At 39.0% G+C, this 20719-nt stretch overlaps 1 protein-coding gene across 14 annotated transcripts in view; it reads right to left on the reverse strand.

Annotated features, from left to right (window-relative positions):
- Positions 1-3137: 3137 nt before the first annotated feature.
- NFIB (nuclear factor I B) overlaps positions 3138-20719 on the reverse strand; it is a 686817-nt gene continuing 669235 nt past the window's right edge. For 5 of the 14 annotated variants that reach the window (XM_069765006.1, XM_069764978.1, XM_069764996.1 and 2 more), the window contains 2 exons: positions 19449-19537; positions 4798-5067 (listed from right to left, as the gene is read on the reverse strand). In XM_069765006.1, the coding sequence (XP_069621107.1) occupies positions 4938-5067; positions 19449-19537 (219 nt within the window). In that variant the 3' untranslated portion in view covers positions 4798-4937. Of the gene's footprint in view, positions 5068-19448; positions 19538-20719 lie in introns of all 14 variants that reach the window. The other 9 variants (XM_069765080.1, XM_069765061.1, XM_069765098.1 and 6 more) reach the window with 5 other exon arrangements.

Raw genomic sequence — 20719 nt, forward strand, 5'->3', positions numbered from 1 at the left:
CCTCCAATTCAAATGAAGTATTAATGTGCTCAACCAAACCTGTTGCTTAGTCTGCATGTTTAAATATCTTACTATGAAACAAAAAAATGAATGTCCGTGAAGCATGCAGCCGGTTAATGTCAACAAAAGACCTTGACAGGAACATGTAAACTATGCTTGGGGCCTAACTCCAAACAACATCATAGAGCTTTCATTAACCAAAAATACTGTACAAAGCATATGGGATCATTTCTACAGGCTTTTTAATCTCAGAAAACACTTTAAATGTATGTAAGTGACTCCTGGTGGGCTAAATATGGAAGGTCATACATTTCTTCCCTTATCCATCAATGTAATAGGGTGCCCCATCTGGCTTTTGTCTTCACCAACCATAGTTTCATACAAAAAGAAAAATAATGGATAGTATAACTGATGAATACATCCTATGCAATCTCTTGCCATTAAGTCCTTGTGAAGCTACAAGTTGCAAATACAAAATTTATGCTCCCTGAGGACATGGTCATGTGTGACTTGAAGAGTACTGCTCTAAATTCTAGGCTTTTTCTGGAGTGCTGTGTGCACCCCGTTCTTAAATACCGACATGTATTCACAATCACATAATGCATTTTGCTAGAGGACAGTCACATATGTACTAAGACAGTGATGCTTCCAACATTCTGAAATGCTCCAAAAACCAACTTTTCAAATACTAAATACAACAAAATAACCTTCATAAAATATAACTTTTCTCCATTTACATTTTTTTCTTAAATGATTAGCAACCTCCACTTTTTAAGTGTAGGTAACTCTGACACAAACCCTAACATGGACAGCACTTTTTTTTTTTTAATTATTATTACTTTTCAAATACATAAATTAAGGATCCGGAGAGTTTTAACCCAAGTCCAGTTCCCATACAAGCAATATTCTTGTTTACTTTAAAAATGGAAACAAAATATATTCCCATTGCAAATGCTAAAAAGGTAGCTTTACAAATGAGGGCACGTGTAATTCAACAAAAATCATAACAAAACTATACAGTGTACAAATAACTGTCGCAAGGTTCATTACAAAGACCCTCACTTCTCGCTACTTACAGCTTCACAGATTCGTTCACATATTTTTTTTTTCAAGCTGCCCATCTGATCTTTACCCCATAACTATATTGCTATAATTCATGATTTCCTTTTTTGCCATGTCTATATACAGTTTCCTTCACTGTTTTTATTCCCTTTCAGAAACTAAGCCTTAAAATGTTCATGTCACTCTAGGGGGAAACACATTTCAGGGGCAACACCAAGAGGCCAAGACTGCAAAGCAATTAAATAAGAAACAGAACAGTGCACAAAGGATGATTAAATGTGTGGTAATGGTAAAATCTTATCAATGGGGAAGGAAGGACCGCTGTCTTGACTTTTAGAGCTGATTTTTTTTTGTCTAAATTACAGACCAAATTGAAATAAACTTTTTTTTTACATGGAGAGCAGGATTTCTCAACAGGTGTTATATGATACCCCTCTAGAGACATCTTCAGGGAGGGAACATTCAGCGTTCTGTGGTGAAGTAGAAAGTACTGTACAGAAGGGCGCCATAATAAATTTAGAGTTTACTAATGCAAATATATGTACAAGAACTTGTGATGGTATACAAATTAAGGATTTAATAAATACCCCCAAAATGTAATCTAACACTTGCTGAGAACTCCCACCAAAAAGACGTTAATAGAGTAGACAGGCGATCTGCAAGATCATAAATGAATATATGCCGCAGACACACTGCAATTTTTGTGCGCCTCATCAGAAGAGAATAATTATACCTAAAACTTCCTTTATGTTTGGCGAAAGTGCAAATATACAAATACAGCCGTTTTCCCTTGAAGTATTGATTGTCCTTGACAACTAGCCCTAATAAAGAGGAGATTAACGAGCATGTTGATATAAGGATAATTATCATTGTAGTGGTTTGCACAAGTTCATGTTTGCATTAGTTTTCCTGCTGTGCTATTGAGCATTTTTGTGATCTGCCTGAGTGGGTGAATCAAATAGAGTAGCCACATAATCCCAGTCATATCTATTCATTAGGTGATTGGCAGAGAGAACAATAATAAATGTAATTGTATGAGGATGTGTTCACCAGGGTTCCACAGTTCTGCTGCCATGTTTCACTTATGAGTACTTAACTGATGAGTGCACTCACACTGGGAGGTGAGTAAAATCATATTAAATAGAGAACATTCGCCGGACAGTTGTCCTTTGCCTTGTAAAGTGATCAATGACTGCCATCAATTAAAATGAACTGCTGTCTGTGCCGGGTCACTGCTTAAGGAACCCTGATGAATCTTTCATAAAGGGGTAATCGGGATATGCTTGACAAAGTAATGCGGAGGACAATCGCTCTGGAAGAATTGTGCAGAATAATGCTCCTGCAGGTTTCATTACACGAGATCTCATCAACAGTATAGAAGCAGAGCTTCCCCAAGAAAGCAAAGCAGTGTCGCACCGTTCTAGTGGTTATGAGAGGAAGGTAGACTTTTAAGCACTTGTATATGTAAATGGATCCATTTATAGCACAATTTATAGAAGGACTCTTACTCCTTACAAATATTAAGGCTGGATAGTCAATAGAAAACAATAAGTGGAAAGAACTGCAATTTAAGTGCAATGCGGTATTCTTAACTTTTGTGTCTTTTGCATTCATTAAAATAGTTTTTGTTGAAACCCCGTGGTCCAGGCCACTTCAGGCTACAGTGATTTTTTCAAGTTTAATGATGCATTCCAGTATTTCAAGGGTATATAATAATTCTGTTAGGTCAAGTTAATTAGGTAAAACTAGTTCTTTTTCAGACATCCAATGTATATCATTTTTTAATTACAGTAGATAAAAATGGGTCGCTTTGCAGTCATGGCCACTCTATATGGGCTTTCTGCTGTGCAGCAGTCTTCTAAAGAGCTCAAACTTCCATTTTTCCTAGCGCCCACCCATAATATATATTTATATATATATTTATACGCATATATATAAAACAAAATTCCCTCTCCTTGTCAGTACACAAAAGGACCTCATCACACTGCAAAAATAGCAGTACCCACTTTGGTCAATTGAAAAAAAAAAGCATACATTAAATTCTTTTTTTTCTTCTTTTTTTACGTTTTTTCTTTATCTGCGAAATTACCTAAAATAACCAAATACTGCTAAAAGCACTACCTACATAGGCAAAACGTGGTATTGCATAATTTGTAAAAATTTTTACCCCTTCCCTGCCCGCCCTCCCCCCATCCCCACATTAACTGGAAGATGAAAAACATGAAAGGTAATAGAAAAACACCAAAATACTGAAAATATTGCTGGTTGATTACTATTTTTTGTAAGCGGCAATTATACAGAGCCATGATATGCTTTATAAATGTGAGCAGGTATAACTAACTGTTTAAAAAATCCAGGATGTCACATAATTCATCTTTCTGTGGAGTACAAAATATTCTTTTTTTGTCATAAAAATGGTAAAGATTTAAAATGATAATAAATGCAGCAAAACAAGTTCTGTGACGTCACTTTTTTTCTATTTAAATTCAAGGCAAGGCACGTAATGTGGACATTATATTTTCGTGCAAATTAGAATTACTGGAAAGTGTACTTTTTCTACTATTTATGTTGTAAGATAAGGAGGCATAATTCTTTAGGCCATGTAAAATTACATTTCAAAGTATGGATTTGTGTTTTTAGAGCGACATTCTGACACCACTATGCACCTTTCAGCTGGAAGGCATAGCATCCGTCCTTCCTGTATCCGATGAAGACCGACAGCTTGAACTGTATGGGTTTCTGTCTATATACTCTGCCTTTCTAGTGCTAAAGTCCGTCCCATTTACCCAATCCAACCAATATTTATAAATAAATAAAATATTTGGCCCCTTAGTGGTGGCCTAACCAATATAAGTGCTATGAATTGTTTCTTCCCAATAGAGCAGAATCTTGATTTGCCGCTTTTTATCCTATTTTCTTTTCTTTAAAAAAAAAATATATATATCCCTCATACATTGAGGGAATTAAATAATTTTTTTCCTGTCAGTGCCAGAGGTGACCACATGGAAAATCATAGGCATTGTCTGGCACTGTGCAGGTTGTAGCTTTACAAGCCCTACAGTTTAGAGTCAGAGGGCAAGAGGACTAACTGTAATTATGCCCCTTTAAATAATTATTTAATAGCACTTGCCTCTAATTTAATTTTCTTGGGCATTATATCCCAATTTGTTCCATTGATTATTGTGGGATTTCTGTAAATGTACAAAGGCAATTTATTTCAGCAATAACCTGATGGACACAACTCTGCTGACAAGTAGCCAAAAACAAGCAAGGTGTATAGCAGGGATTCTTGTAGTTACGTCTCTTCCTGATATTAATGGTTGAAGGTCATCTAATGTTTGCTTTCCACATGCTGTATGACAACTGTTCTATGTAAGTAGATCCATGATGGCGGTGGCCTTGGGGCCTATTTTTTTTTTTTTTGCAGCTCATTTGCTGCATCACAGCCTTTCTTTTGTGAGAAAGATGGGAGTAGTGTTCCCATGCGTAAACAACAAGAAGACTAAAACCAAACAGGACTAGCTTATCATGCAATTATTAAGGCATCTAGAAAAGTCATATAAAATATATTGTCGTGTAGAAAGAGTGCCTATCTCCCAGCGGACATCAGATAACAAAGGCTAGTTGCATTCTACCATCTGTGAAATATATTAGCCACTCTTTCAGGGTCACGACTGTTTCCGCCTTAACCCCTTATGTGCTCCAAAGTCCTGAAAAGTAATATCTTGCATTGCTTCACAGGTCCTGCAAGTACTAAAAAGGTTAAAGGAATCAGTGATTGTAAGTGCTGCAAATGCTGGTCAGTATATCTTCTCTTTCGTGTTTTTTTTTTCTTTTCCACATGTCCTTTCTTCCTATTTCCTGTTTCACTTATTTCAATTGCTTGTCTCTGCCTGAAGAAAGGGTTCTCCAATTATGTTTAGTCCATAGTTTTGGACATTGCTTGGCAGGATTGATGTCCTGTTTGATACTTGAAAAGGAACCAAACTAGCCCAGGTACCAGGACTGCAAAAGAGAAGACAAACAAGACAAACATAATTACTCAGATTTTATTGCCCACGTGTATTATTGATCAATAAAACAGAAAAATCAATAAAACAAAGGATTTTCACAGTATTGTAGTCATATAGCAACTAACACGTGGGTCTGAACTTAAAGTGCCACAAGGATCTCAGTTCTTTCCAGCAGAACCAAGAAGAGTCAAGTTTCTACAAGTATATTGCCTGCCTAGTTAGTTCAGTATAGCACCTGCTCTGCAAGCATAATAAGAATGCTTCAACAAAGAAAAATGAAATATTTAGCCATGTAGATATTTACAAGGATCATGACATCATTTACTCTCATATCATTGGTACTCCCTATAGACCAGGTTCAAATGGAGCAATTTTTTGTTTTTAGCTAAACCACCTCTGAATTACAGCATTGATTCAGTATTGCATGTCTAATTGAGCTGAGCTTAAAGTGAATGTTAAATCTATTAGTGATGGAGGCAAAATATGGTTTACAATGTAACATTGTGCACTGATTGTGTTGCATTACATTACGCTCTGTATACAGTTTTCATGGAAATTGTTAAAACTAATAATTGATAATAAATATGGTGTCATTGTGCTTTATGAAATAATCAGCAGACTATTTAGCATTAAGGTTATGAAAGCACATTAAAATTAAGCCAATTACAAAACTTGATCAGATGATTGAATAACATGGATGAGGATTGCAACGCAATGCTCAGACTGGCGGTCAGCTCTCCAGACACAAGAGTGACAGCTGCATAGAAATGCAATCCTCGTCCAAGTTACACGGCCTTGTGACTCTTCCCTAATTCTGAATATGGTAGGTGCACTGGTGAAATAAGATGGGCTTAAAGAGGATTTCCCAAGATTGAAAGCTATCTGCTATCCATCAGATAGGGGATAACTTTCTGATCTCTGTGGGTCTGACAGCAGGGACTCCAGCGATCCATAGAACATCCCAGTGATCTTAAGCAATTGGCAGTAATGATTCTACTTTAATTTTTTATCATAGAGAATTGTTTTGAAGTAAATGTGCAAACAGTGGATAACTTCAGACCTCTAACATTTGGCTTTTGCCTGCAAGAGTGTGTGCGCACAACTTTTTTTTAAAACGCCGTCAAACTCATCAAGTTTGTTTTTCCTAAAATGTCTTTTATGTTGTTTTTTGTCATTTTTCGCGAAGGCTTTGCCTCTTGAGTATTTTTCTACTTGCATTTGTAAAATAGTGAGTGGATTCCAAGCCGAAGTTGCCTGAAAAATGATCAGGTCACTTCATTTAACTGCTAAATGGCTTTGGAAATGGGTAAAAGAAGCTTAATGGATGGAACATATGCAGAGCAAGTTTTTACACTGCAGTGCACGTTTATTCTTGGGAGCGTTTCTTTAGCACTTTTGCAGGCTGTTTTATGGAACGCGCCAACCTGAAAAAGACGTTGTGTGCACACACCCTAACTTTGTTCTCCACAGTTTTATCATAGGTAAGAAAGTTAGCTGATCAGTGGGCACTTTACACAGGAGAGTTGTCACTGGGCATCTTCTTTAAATGAGGCTTTACTTCCTTACATTTTTAATATGATGAGAATGTTTTCAGCTACTAACCGAAGATTCACTCTGCATTTCAGCATACAATTATGCAATTTCTTGGTTCCTTTCATTTTTACTCACTCTAACCTTATAAACTGACTTGTGATCGTTATACTTTTAGTAGTCAGTGGAGGTGTCAGAGGATTAACTCCTAACCCCAGTCCTCCCTACTGACAAGTAGTATGTGTCATAAGATAAGTAAAGCAAATAGCTAAAATATTTTATTATTATTTAGGAATAAAAGTTATAAGTGACAAATATAAAAATACCCAACTGGTATAAAGACATACAAACAAACAACAAAAGACAGATAGCCGGACCGTGTTATATCAGTTCCTTTATAATATTTCCGACTGATCCCAGCAAAACAGATCTTCCTTTCTCAACCTATAGTCTCAGAGATATGCCACATTAAATGCTGTATCAAAGTCTCTGACATGTAGCTTGACCCAGATGTAGCATATATTCTGTATCTGCACCACCAAGCATAAAAGTCAAATATACAGGTCTCTTGCCTGGATCAGTAGGAAATATTATAAAGGAACTGATATAACTCGGTCCGGCTGTTTGTCTTTTGGTGTTTGTTTGTATGTCTTTATACCAACCAGGTATTTTTATATTTGTCATTTATTTGTTATTGTTTAGGAATAAAAGTTATATTTTAGCTATTAGACAAGCCCTATATCACAGAAGCCATGGTGTCCATATTTTGCACCAACCAAATAAGCCTGAAAAACTGTGCGCAAATTGGAATAAATGGCTAAAGGAACAATGTATGCCTCTCTTTAGTATTCTAAAACCTTACTTAATCATTTTTTCAACATGTGAAAGAATTCACTCAAGTGCCATGGCCAAAATGTCTACAAGAATTATAGAAGTATCCTGCTTGGAATTATTAAAAATATTTCTTGACAAGTAATCCCTATGTAAGGACAGCTTATTATAGCTACGGATCGGGACTAATAGTATCAAAATAGCTGTAAAATGTTGTGCTGTTTGCCTACTAAAAAGACACTTTGTAGTATAGTCAAGGGAGATCATCCTTCTCCCATAATGACTGACTGCATGTACAGTTGTGGCCAAAAGTATTGACACCCCTGCAATTCTGTCAGATAATACTCAGTTTCTTCCTGAAAATGATTGCAATCACAAATTCTTTGGTATTACCTTCATTTAATTTGTCTTAAATGAAAAAACACAAAAAAGGATGCAGCAAAAAGCAAAACATTGATCATTTCACACAAAACTCCAAAAATGGGCCAGACAAAAGTATTGGCAACCTCAGCCTAATACTTGGTTGCACAACCTTTAGCCAAAATAACTGCGGCCAACCGCTTCCGGTAACTATCAATGAGTTTCTTACAATGCTCTGCTGGAATTTTAGACCATTCTTCTTTGGCAAACTGCTCCAGGTCCCTGATATTTGAAGGGTGCCTTCTCCAAACTGACATTTTTAGATCTCTCCACAGGTGTTCTATGGGATTCAGGTCTGGACTCATTGCTGGCCACCTTAGAAGTCTCCAGTGCTTTCTCTCAAACCATTTTCTAGTGCTTTTTGAAGTGTGTTTTGGGTCATTGTCCTGCTGGAAGACCCATGACCTCTGAGGGAGACCCAGCTTTCTCACACTGGGCCTTACATTATGCTGCAAAATTTGTTGGTAGTCTTCAGACTTCATATGCCATGCACACGATCAAGCAGTCCAGTGCCAGAGGCAGAAAAGCAAAACCAAAACATCAGGGAACCTCCGCCATGTTTGACTGAAGGGGCTGTGTTCTTTTCTTTGAATGCCTCTTTTTTTTCTCCTGTAAACTGTCTGTTGATGCCTTTGCCCAAAAGGCTCTACTTTTGTCTCATCTGACCAGAGAACATTCTTCCAAAACGTTTTAGGCTTTTTCAGGTAAGTTTTGGCAAACTCCAGCCTGGCTTTTTTATGTCTCGGGGTAACAAGTGGGGTCTTCCTGGGTCTCCTACCATACAGTCCCTTTTCATTCAGACGCCGACGGATAGTATGGGTTGACATTGTTGTACCCTCGGACTGCAGGGCAGCTTGAACTTGTTTGGATGTTAGTCGAGGTTCTTTATCCAACATCCGCACAATCGTGCGTTGAAATCTCTTGTCAATTTTTCTTTTTCGTCCACATCTAGGGAGGTTAGCCACAGTGCTATGGGCTTTAAACTTCTTGATGACACTGCGCACAGTAGACACAGGAACATTCAGGTCTTTGGAGATGGAATTGTAGCCTTGAGATTGCTCATGCTTCCTCAGAATTTGGTTTCTCAAGTCCTCAGACAGTTCTTTGGTCTTCTTTCTTTTCTCCATGCTCAATGTGGTACACACAAGGACACAGGACAGAGGTTAAGTCAACTTTAATCCATGTCAACTGGCTGTAAGTGTGATTTATTTATTGCCAACACCTGTTAGGTGCCACAGGTAAGTAACAGGTGCTGTTAATTACACAAATTAGAGGAGCATCACATGATTTTTCGAACAGTGCCAATACTTTTGTCCACCCCCCTTTTTATGTTTGGTGTGGAATTATATCCAATTTGGCTTTAGGACAATTCTTTTGTGTTTTTTCATTAAAGACAAATTAAATGAAGATAATAATAGCAAAGAATTTGTGTTTGCAATCATTTTCATGAAGAAACTGAGTGATATCTGACAGAATTGCAGGGGTATTAATACTTTTGGCCACAACTGTAGAAATGCACACATAACAGACTCTCAATCACTGCTCAGATGGGATCTCCTCATCAATACAATCCACTAACAAATTATGTGTCCAAAGAATTTTTCTAATAACGACCTGGCACAAGGGTTTTCCATTGGTTTTGGCTATTAGGAATGTGATAGCTGTAATATCATAATCAATAGATCCACTGTAATCTGTGTTCAAAGATATTGCATATCATCATGTATGACATTTGTATATACAAATATTTTCCATTACAAAATGAAATTGCATAAACTATTGAGAAAAAAACAAGCAGAATGTTGATATTTTAACTGGGGTTGATAACTCACGCTTTACACCTAGATAACTAGACAAATCAATTTACGGTAGATTGGACACATGGTAGCAATGCCCCTTGTCCACAACAAACACATTAAACATATGTAGGAGTTGCTTCACAACATGATTCCCTTTCTTTCAGTCTTTCCTAAAATCACTCAACAGGAAACGTAAGATTAACTTTGTTATATCTAAGTGAACAAAGAGTGCTTAGTGCAGGCAACTGGTTTACCGCAGAGAGAAATTTACTTTTTTTTTTTCATTTTAATCCTGCAGGAATCTACTGAGGCTGCTCACAAAGTGAAAGAGACAGAAGAAACATTTGCTAGAACAAAAAAAGAAAAAAAGTTGTTTTCTTTACTTCCAACATCTTGTATCTGGACCATCTCATTCTGGTCACACAGCAGATCCTGCTGCTTCGCTCCCATAAATGTTAACACCGAGTTCCCAACATGGTCATCTGTTAAATGGACATTATTGATTCCTAAGGTCCATTGTTCCCACTGCCCCACATTCTAAGTCCCTGAAGTTCAAGTTCAATCTGGAATTACATCATGTCTCGTTTCTCCTGGTTACCAGACAGCCTGAGACGTGATCACAGCAATAAAAAAAAAATAGGGGGGAAAAAACAAACATCCTTCTTCACGCTTCAGCTACTCCTAACGACTTGAATATAAACTTATTTCCCCCTTTCTTATTTCTCTTATACATGCTTCAAGTGTGGGGTCTGGCAAATTTAGAGATTAGGCTTCAAACTAGATTAACTAATGGAATCCTAATAGATTGCTGATCCATTTTTCGTACAATGGCAGCATTGGGGCCTAGCCAATGTAGAAACCACCACTTTGGGAAAGATCTAGAGACTTTTGGGGGAGAGCTGTCACTATGAAATATTCACTCATATTTATAGGGCCTTGAAAGCTGTACTAGAAAAAAAGGATAGCCGATTGCTGAGTCCTAAGTCTTCACTAATAGTAAAAATAAGTGGACTCAATAAACTAATCACAAAGACCAAAAAACAAATACAAAATATGTTGATTATATTTTAGTTTACAAGTAAAAAAAATTCTGAAAAATGTTTTTATGACATGAATGGGACAACTATGCTAAGTCAATGGATTTTATCCAATTGATTGTAAATAGAAAATAACTGCACTTTCATGTTACTGCTTTAGATTATGCACATATGACGTTATTTAATTTCAGGTGAACCCACTCGGTTTTTAAGCTGAAGCTGCTTTAAGAAACAATGGCATTTTTTTTAACTTGAAAGGTTATATCTTTTTTTAGTCGATTTCACATGGTTTTTGTGATGTGTTTATTACTGTTGTGTACCGGTCAGTAACCGCTAATGAACTGTTAAAGAAAAACAATGGCAAAATGATCCATAGGACGTCTTCTGGGTGTCTTGAGTTTTCCATTGACTTGTCTTGCAAAGTAAAGAGCGTCTTCTGAGCAGAAAAGGCTAGAAGAATGGTCAGCTCACTTCTTTTAACTACTTGGTATTGTTATAAACCTGAAGCGGATAAAATATGTTCAAGTGAGTTGCACAGTGAGTTGTTTTGACATATAAAATAAATGTTTATTCTTTTGATTGTTTTCTATTAGGATTTGCAGGCAGATCTCAAGGCAGAATCCAACCAAAAAAGACATCAAGTGCACATACCCTTATTGCTTTAGAGTTGCTATATTAGCATTCATAAAATCATAGAATGTTAGAGTTGGAAGGGACCTCAAGGGTCATTTTGCCCAACCCCCTGCTCAATGCAGGATTCACTAAACCATCTCAGACAGTTGTTTGCCCAGCCTCTGTTTGAAGACTTCCATTGAAGGAGAACGCACCAGCTCTCGTGGCAACCTGTTCCACTCATTGATCACCCTTCATTATCAAAATTTTTTTTTTATAATATCTAATCTGTATCTTTCCCTTTCAGTTTCATGCTATTGCTTCTCGTGTTTCCACGTGCAAATGAAAATAATGATGATCCCTCTACACTGTGACATCCCTTTCGATATCTGTAGACTGCTAATAAGTCTCCTCTTATGTCTTTTTTAAAACGTGGTGCTCAGAACTGGACGCAGTATTCCAGATGAAGCATGACCAAAGAGGAGTAGAGGGGGATAATTACTTCACGTGATCTAAACTCTGTGCTTCTCTTAATACATCTTAGGTCTGGGTGTGGCTAGGGAATTTGAACTCCGCTTTCCAAAGATGTGATAAACCACAATTAATTTATTTTTTATGGTGGGGGCAATCATTTTTCCCACAGGTCCCTGTAGGTTTGGATTTTTTCCCCTTAATAATAAAAACCTTCATTTAAACACTACATTTTGTGTTTACTTGTGTTATCTGTGTCTAATATTTAAATATGTTTGCTGATCTGAAACATTCAAATGTGTCAAACATGCAAAAGAATAGGAAATCAGGAAGGTGCAAACAATTTTTCACACAACTGTATACTGTATATAGTCAAGTATAAGTCAAGCTTTTCAGCACTTTTTTGTGCTGAAACCCCCTTGGCTTATACTCGAGTCATTGTCCCAGAAGACGGCGGGGGAGGGGGAGCGACGGAGCAGCGGGTCACAGGAAGCAGGAGCCGGTGGATGCGACACTTGATCGCCCAGCCGCAGGAGCTGCGAGGGCACGCCGGGACAGTAAGTAGGATTTTTTTTATATATATGCTTCTCTCATGGGGGCCATGCATGCAATGATAGGGGATGAGATGGCCATGCATACAAGGATGGGGATGAAGGGGCCATGCATACCAGGATAGGGATAAGGAACTATGCATACAAGGATAGGGATGAGGAGGTCATGCCTAAAAGAATATGGATGAGGAACCATGCATACCAGGATAGGGATGAGGGGACAATGCATAGCAGAATAGGGATGAGGAGACAATGCATACCCGGCTTATACTTGAGTCAATTAGTTTTCCCAGTTTTTCATGGCAAAATTAGGTGTCTCAGCTTTTACTATGGTCGGCTTATACACAAGTATATGTATGTGTGTGTTACTGTATGCTTCACTTCAGCAGTAATACACAAAGCACTGAATGGCTTTCATGCATATTATAAAATGGTATAGCAACATCCATGCTCTATAAACTTAATTAACATGAACCTTAAAATATCCAGATTTATAGAAGAAAAACAACTGCAAATACTTGCTTACATTTTTTATAACAAATTATTAACTCCTTCACACTCCATGTTGTGTGTGTGTGTGTGTGTATATATATATATATATATATATATATATATACAATGAAGCATGTGCAGGTACAGTGGCATGTAAAACTTTGGGCACCCCTGGTAAAAATTACTGTTATTGTGAGCAGTTTGGCAAGTTGAAGATGAAATGATCTCTAAGGGCCTAAAGTTAAATATGACACATTTCCTTTGTATTTTAGGCAGCAAGAAAATAGTCATTTTTGACATTTTAAAAATTACAAAAAGGTAAAATGGGCCACTGCAAAAGCTTGGACACCCTTGGAGATTTGTGTGCTCAGATACCTTTGACAAAGGTATCAGATCTTAATTGGCCTGTTAAAGGTACCTTCACAATGATCAACTTTCCAACGATCACGACCAGCGATACGATCTGGCCGTGATCGTTGGAAAGTCCTTGTGTGGTCGCTGGGGAGCTGTCACACAGACAGCTCTCCAGTGACCAACGATGCCGAAGTCCCCGGGTAACCAGGGTAAACATCGGGTTACTAAGCGCAGGGCCGCGCTTAGTAACCCAATATTTACCCTGGTTACCATTGTAAATGTAAAAAAAAAAAAAACACTACATACTCACATTCCGGTGTCTGTCACGTCCCTCGCCCTCAGCTTCCCGCACTGACTGTGTGAGCGCCGACCGTAAAGCAGAGCACAGCGGTGACGTCACCGCTATGCTTTACGGCCGGCGCTCACAGTCAGTGCAGGAAGCTGACGGCGAGGGACGTGACAGACATCGGAATGTGAGTATGTAGTGTTTTTTTTTTTTTTACTTTTACAATGGTAACCAGGGTAAACATCGGGTTACTAAGCGCGGCCCTGCGCTTAGTAACCCGATGTTTACCCTGGTTAACTGGGGACTCATCGCTGGATCGGCGTCACACACGCCAATCCAGAGATGACAGCGGGTGACCTGACGACAAAATAAAGTTCTGGCCTTCTAGCTCCGACCAGCGATGTCACAGCGGGATCCTGATCGCTGCTGCGTGTCAAACACAACGAGATCGCTATCCAGGACGCTGCAACGTCACGGATAGCTATCGTTATCGTTCAAAAGTTGCTCAGTGTGACGGTACCTTAAGGCTGTGGTGTGTTCACTATCATTGTTAGGAAAGGCCAGGTGATGCAAATTTCCCAGCTTTATAAAAACCTAGCCTATTTTAAACTTAAGCCAAAAACAGCAGGTATGGGTTCTTCTTAGAACCTGCCAAGCACTTTGAAAATAAAAAAGGTGAAGGCCCACAAAGTCGTAGAAGGCTATAAGAAGATAGCGTTTTCACGTTGCCCTTTCCTCAACTCAAAATGTAATTAAGAAATGTAATTTAACAGAAAGAGTGGAGGCCAAGATAAGGTCTGGAAACTCAAGCAAAATTTCAGTGAGAGCTGACTGTAGGATTGCTAGAGAGTCAAATCAGAACCCCTGCTTGACTGCAAAAGAACTTCAGAAAGAAGTAGCAGACTCTGAAATTATGGTACATTGTTCTACTGTTCAGAGACAGCCACACAAATATGGCCTACATGGAAGAGTCAAAATCATATGAAAAAACCTCAGTATAAAATTATTTTTATTATTAAAAACAAGGCAAACAAACCCACCTACAGTAACCAACACAAATCAAAATCCAACAAACAAAAAAATGTGCTCAAAACGAATAAAATAAAACTAATGGGGAAACACCCTATTAAAGGCACCTATACTGCCCCTGCCTAGCTGCGGAGGTAGACGCCCTACTGGGGAGCGTTATGGCGCCCCCGCTCCACGATGACTCTCCCTATGGGCCCTACAAAGCCCTGCAGCCACTAATGTAAGCCACTGCCCACACACTAAAGGGTCCTCTAGCACTAGACAGATAACTACTATGCTAGGGATTACCTAGTTCCCCAAAAGCAGCACGCTATATACACACACATATGGCGATAAGTATATCACAACTGGATAGTCATTCACAGCGGCCCCGAGATCCTTAGCACAGTATAGATACACTTCTAGATAAATCCAGCCGGATCATCTATATACATTTACATGGGCTAACACTCAGAGTAGTGTGGGTAGAAATCAGATTTCAGGACCCTTTAGTGTGTGGGCAGTGGCTTACCTCCGCAGCCAGGCAGGGGCAGTATAGGTGCCTTTAATAGGGTGTTCTAGGTTTCCCCATTAGTTTTATTTTATTCGTTTTGAGCACATTTTTTTGTTTGTTGGTTTTTGATTTGTGTTGGTTACTGTAGGTGGGTTTGTTTACCTTGTTTTTAATAATAAAAATAATTTTATACTGAGGTTTTTTCATATGATTTTGAGGATTTACACCTCGTGCCTATTGGATTTTGAGTTAGATCTACATGGAAGAGTCATCAGAAGAAAACCTCTCCTGTGGTCTCAACTTAAAATTCAGTGTCAGAAGTATGCAAAAGAACATCTAAACAAGCCTGGTGTATTCTGTGGACCGATGAGGCTAAAATAGAACTCTTTAGCCACAATGATCAAAGGAACGTGTGGAGAAAAAAGGGCACAGAATTTCATGAAAAGAACATCTCGCCAACCATTAAACAAGGGGGTGGATCAATCATTCTTTGGGGTTGTGTTGCAGCCAATGACATGGGGAACATTTCAAATGCCAAAATTACGCTTTTTTGGTTGCAGCGACATTGCACTAAAATGCAATAACAGGCGATCAAAAGAACGTTACTGCACCAAAACGCCAGCTCGGCGCACAAAAAATAAGCCCTCACACGACCCCAAATTACGAAAATTGGAGACGCTACGGGTATCGGAAAATGGCGCAATTTTTATTTTTTTATTTTTAGCAAACTTTGGAATTTTTTTTACCACTTAGGTAAAAGAGAACCTAGACATGTTTGGTGTCTATGAACTCGTAATGACCTGGAGAATCATAAGTTTTAGCATTTGGTGAAGCTAGCAAAAAAGCCAAACAAAAATCAAGTGTGCGATTGCACTTTTTTTTGCAATTTCATCGCACTTGGAATTTGTGTTCCTGTTTTCTGTTACACGGCATGGTAAAACCAAAGGCATCGTTCAAAAGTACATCTCGTCCAGCAAAAAATAAGCCCTCACATGGCCATATTGATGGAAAAATAAAAAAGTTATGGCTCTTGGAAGGAGGGGAGCGAAAAACGAAAACAAAAAAAGCTCAGGGGGGTGAAGGGGTTAATGTAATATTGACACCAGGAATATGACACAGAACAAGGAAGTTAGAGTATAAAGTACTACATCATTACAACAGACCATATGAAATGGTGCTATTTGAGATGCTGGATGAAAACCATATATGTATTATCAACCTTAAACTATACCGAAAAAGTAGAACATACAGTGCGATGAAACATGCAGAATAAAGTAATGTTTTTACATAATTGCTTAAAGGGAACCTGTCACCCCGTTTTTTGAGATTGAGATATAAATACTGTTAAATAGGGCCTGCGCTGTGCGTTACTATAGTGTATGTAGTGTACCCTGATTCCCCACCTACGCTGCGCAATACATTACCAAAGTCGCCGTTTTCGCCTGTCAATCAGGCTGGTCAGGTCGGGTGGGCGTGTTCACAGCGCCGTTTCTTCCTCAGCTTTACGTTGGTGGCATAGTGGTGTCCGCATGTTGAGGTGACTAATCCACTGTGGACACGTGAACAAGGAGCGCGCGATCTGCGCTATCACCCCTGTCATCGGTGGGGCGGCCATCTTCCTGGGGCCGCGCGTGTGCAGATGTAGTGCTCTGCTGCACGGGGCTTCAGGAAAATGGCCGCGGGATGCCGCGCGTGCGCATTAGAGATCGCGGCGGCCATTTTCCCAAAGCCGAGATGCAAACTCGGATTTGGGAAAATGGCCGCCGCGATCTCTTGTGCGCACGCGCGGCATCCCACGGCCATTTTCCTGAAGCCCCATGCAGCAGAGCACTACATCTGCGCACGCGCGGCCCCAGGAAGATGGCCGCCCCCACCGATGACAGGGGGTGATAGCGCAGATCGCGCGCTCCTTGTTCACGTGCCCACAGTGGATTAGTCACCTCAACATGCGGACACCACTACGCCACCAACGTAAAGCTGAGGAAGAAACAGCGCTGTGAACACGCCCACCCGACCTGACCAGCCTGATTGACAGGCGAAAACGGCGACTTTGGTAATGTATTGCGCAGCGTAGGTGGGGAATCAGGGTACACTACATACGCTATAGTAACGCACAGCGCAGGCCCTATTTAACAGTATTTATATCTCAATCTCAAAAAACGGGGTGACAGGTTCCCTTTAATATTAAATTGTCCTAGCAACAAGTTGCTCTACAGTGTTCAAATACATCAAACACGAATGTGGAGATTCTTCCCTTACCAGTTTGTGAACACTTACCTTTATGAAGATCATGGCTGTCTCAGTCTTGCCATAAGAAGTGGCTCTAGTGGCAGATTTTAACACTAACACAGGAGGTAGGTAATCCACAAATCAGAGGCTTCAAATGGTAAGACTTGACAGCGTATGTCAACATTGGAACCACGTCGTAGAATTTAGGAGGCAGTTAGATGACTGGATGAGCCAATTTATTTTATTTATGGTCCAAAATAACAACCTTCATAGATGTCAATGAAAATTGACCTAGAATGTTAAACAATGAGCAAGTAGAACACTTGCCACCTGGAAGTTGAGATTTGTCCCAAAAACCCCGTTAAAACATAAAAGAAGGCAGAGCAATATTTTTCAAAAGCATTACTATGGTACTTATGTTTTGCACTACAGTATAAGAACTACAAACAATTTTTGATCAAACTGTAATACCTGTTTTACTTTAAAGACTATGGACACCTTCAACATTGAAAGAATGTCTTTGCATATCATAGTTAAGCTGTATTAGGTTTCTGTCTGCAATTTTCATTCCTTCATTCATTTTGAGATTCCCCTACACCTAGTTTCAGATCCTCATGTGGATGTGTCCCTCAGCGTAATACATGCAGAATGTGTGGTTTGTGTGTTCAGGATGTTGCTGTCTTCACTAGTTCTCACATATCAGGACAGCTTCATTTTTGTACTGACTTCCCTTCCTACAGTTTATGAAGGATCCAGTGATTTCCTTGCCTTGGCTTTATGTCTGAATGGATTTCCGTTCCTAATAATTGAAATGTCTTTCCCTCTCTCGCCGATCTGTTTGGTAAGACCTCCTTCCCTTACTGCTGTTATCTCTAACACTGATAGTGAATCTCTGAGGATAGGTGCATATGATCAGTAAATGCTGCAGGTTGGATGCTGTATACTTCCGTAGCGTCCAACCCGCAGAGTCCAGATGTTACAGCATAGTGGAAATCCCATGCCCACTCTGCATCCAGAGACGCCCTCGGCTCACCCACGGAGACGAACTTGCGGCGCATCTCTCCAGACTGCAGCATATCTATCTTGCGGAGACACAAGCCTCCGCAAGATAAATTTAATCAGTACAATGTATTGGACGTGGTGAATCCGCACGGTTCAATGAACACATGCGGATTCACCTGCGTTCAATAGCCGTCAGCTCTTGAGACACAGCGGACAAGTGTTGCATCCAAAGCGCTGCTAATTCCTGATGGTGTGCACATACCCTAACAAGTTAATGTGATATTTTGCAAACTAGCTAACTAGAGGAAAAATGTTAATCAAGACAATTTAGAAAGCAGCTACATTTTGCATTTACGAAGAAAATGAACCATAACAAACAATAAAATCAGTGCAAAGGTGTACATAGCCTTTAAGTCATGCATATGTAAAATAATCATCACCCACATTAAAATCATGTAGCAGGTAGCATTCCCATCCGCCAATCAAACAGCAGTATTATACAAAGTAGATTGCGGTTTTTTTTATTACAAGGAAAATTTTCCAACATGCGAGTGACAGATGATTAGCAATGTATTTAGTTAGCAAGCAATCTCGATTATTTGTGATTTATGAAAGACATGCTTTTTCCTTACCTCATAATATGACAAAATGAATGACATTAGTTACCAGTTAGTATGTTAATTCTTCAGTAAGTTTTTTGGTTATTTTCCCAAGGTGTGTATAAATGTGGTGTTTATGTGATGACTTGTATGGAAATATGGTTCTAACTGTAAATGGGTATAATGGAAGTAATTATGCTGTACATCTATATTTGTTGTGTTTTTGTTGCTTAATGATATATGCATATTTTAGCTCCAATTCCCTACAGCATCTGAGGCTTGTAATGCCTTACAACAATGTTGAAGTATAAAAGCCTGTATTTGACAGCAACCATACGATTATCCAGACATGGATTAACCCACTGTCTGCCGGGCAAGTCATCTGCCGTAAACGGGCCTTATTTGCAGATACTCGGCAAACCCACTGGTTTGTCCAAGCTGTTCACCCGTCACAGTAAAAACTACAATGGAACAAATGTGTTTAGAAAATTCTTCTCATAAATGTTGTGGTTAATTGTGATATGTAAATAAATGTTTCCAGGAGAGAGAGAAGGAGGGAGTGGGGGAAGCTACAACAGAGCTATGTCTCAATGTAATTTATAGATGGAGTGTAGGGTTGGAAATAATTAAAATTTTACCTTTGCCAAGTTATTCCCAATGTATCCTCACTGGCACTGGGGTATAAATGCCTGCCGTTTTGATTCATGGTCCAGTCACAAATCCTCAGCTGTCAATTGAAACCTAGCAGTCAGATATGGATCCAGCAGTACTGCAGTTTTTAGTATTTAAACATGCATAGGTACAAAATCCTGAGTAAACCTGCTCCCTGTGCTCATACACATATATATATTATATATTCATTCACAAGCCTCAGAGTTTATGATGGAGCGTTAGATATATAATGGTCTTGTGTGTATCTTTGCACAGTCTGACTTATTGCATTGTTTTATTAATTGTATTGCACACAAACTTCACTAATAAAGGCAGTACAGATATACACAGGACCAGAATACAATGTGCATGAATCTTATTTACACAATATATTTAGTTGGTAAAGGGAGCATACAAGATGGTGGTATTTCTAGCACATTCCTATTAGCCATTGTTAAACTTAAAAAAAATGAAAATAAGGGAAAGGATGCCAAATATTCTTTGCAGGGTGATCACCTGGTCAGCGTCTGGCTTGTGGCATGCAGATGGATTATAACAGTACCATAGAAAACATGCAGTTTTTACTTAATTTAGACTCAAAAGGAAAACATAGTTAAAACAAATCCAGAAAGGAAGGCTAACTACATAAAGCAAAAATAAAATATAAACATTATCACCAGTAAAGAGATGAGCATTTTCATTTCATATGTATACTTTAATATTTCTTAACAGGAGGATACATAAAATATTGTCCTAATGGAGGTCTGTGTAGATCTATATGTCCGGAAACTAATTATTTCAGAATATCTATTTTGCAATCCTTGCTTATCTTTTTAAAATTTGAAAAGAATGATCGAAGACTTTGAAGGAATCCTACAGGCAGTGGTGTAACTGGAAGTTCATGATAAATCTCCATAAAGGCTCCCAACTATAACAGCTCTTTAATAGCAATGGTCATCTGATACGAGCCCTATGCTCCAGGGGTCACAGGTACAACTACAACATCTGTATCCATTATAGTCATTCCCATGCCAACAGGTAAATGCTAAGGGACAATACTCCCCACAATGACACATACACAGAAATGTCTAAGGATCCGCTTTCATGGACTGACCGGCGGCACGATACGACTGCTGATCAGCAAAACTCTTACTGATGGACAGTCATGAAATGCCTGTTCACACAGGCAGACCTAAGTAAGCAATGGGGGATCTATACTTGATCAATCGCTGCATATTGGCTGCCATAGTTCTATGGG

This window comes from Ranitomeya imitator, chromosome 1, assembly GCF_032444005.1.
Source record: "Ranitomeya imitator isolate aRanImi1 chromosome 1, aRanImi1.pri, whole genome shotgun sequence".
NCBI lineage: Eukaryota > Metazoa > Chordata > Amphibia > Anura > Dendrobatidae > Ranitomeya > Ranitomeya imitator.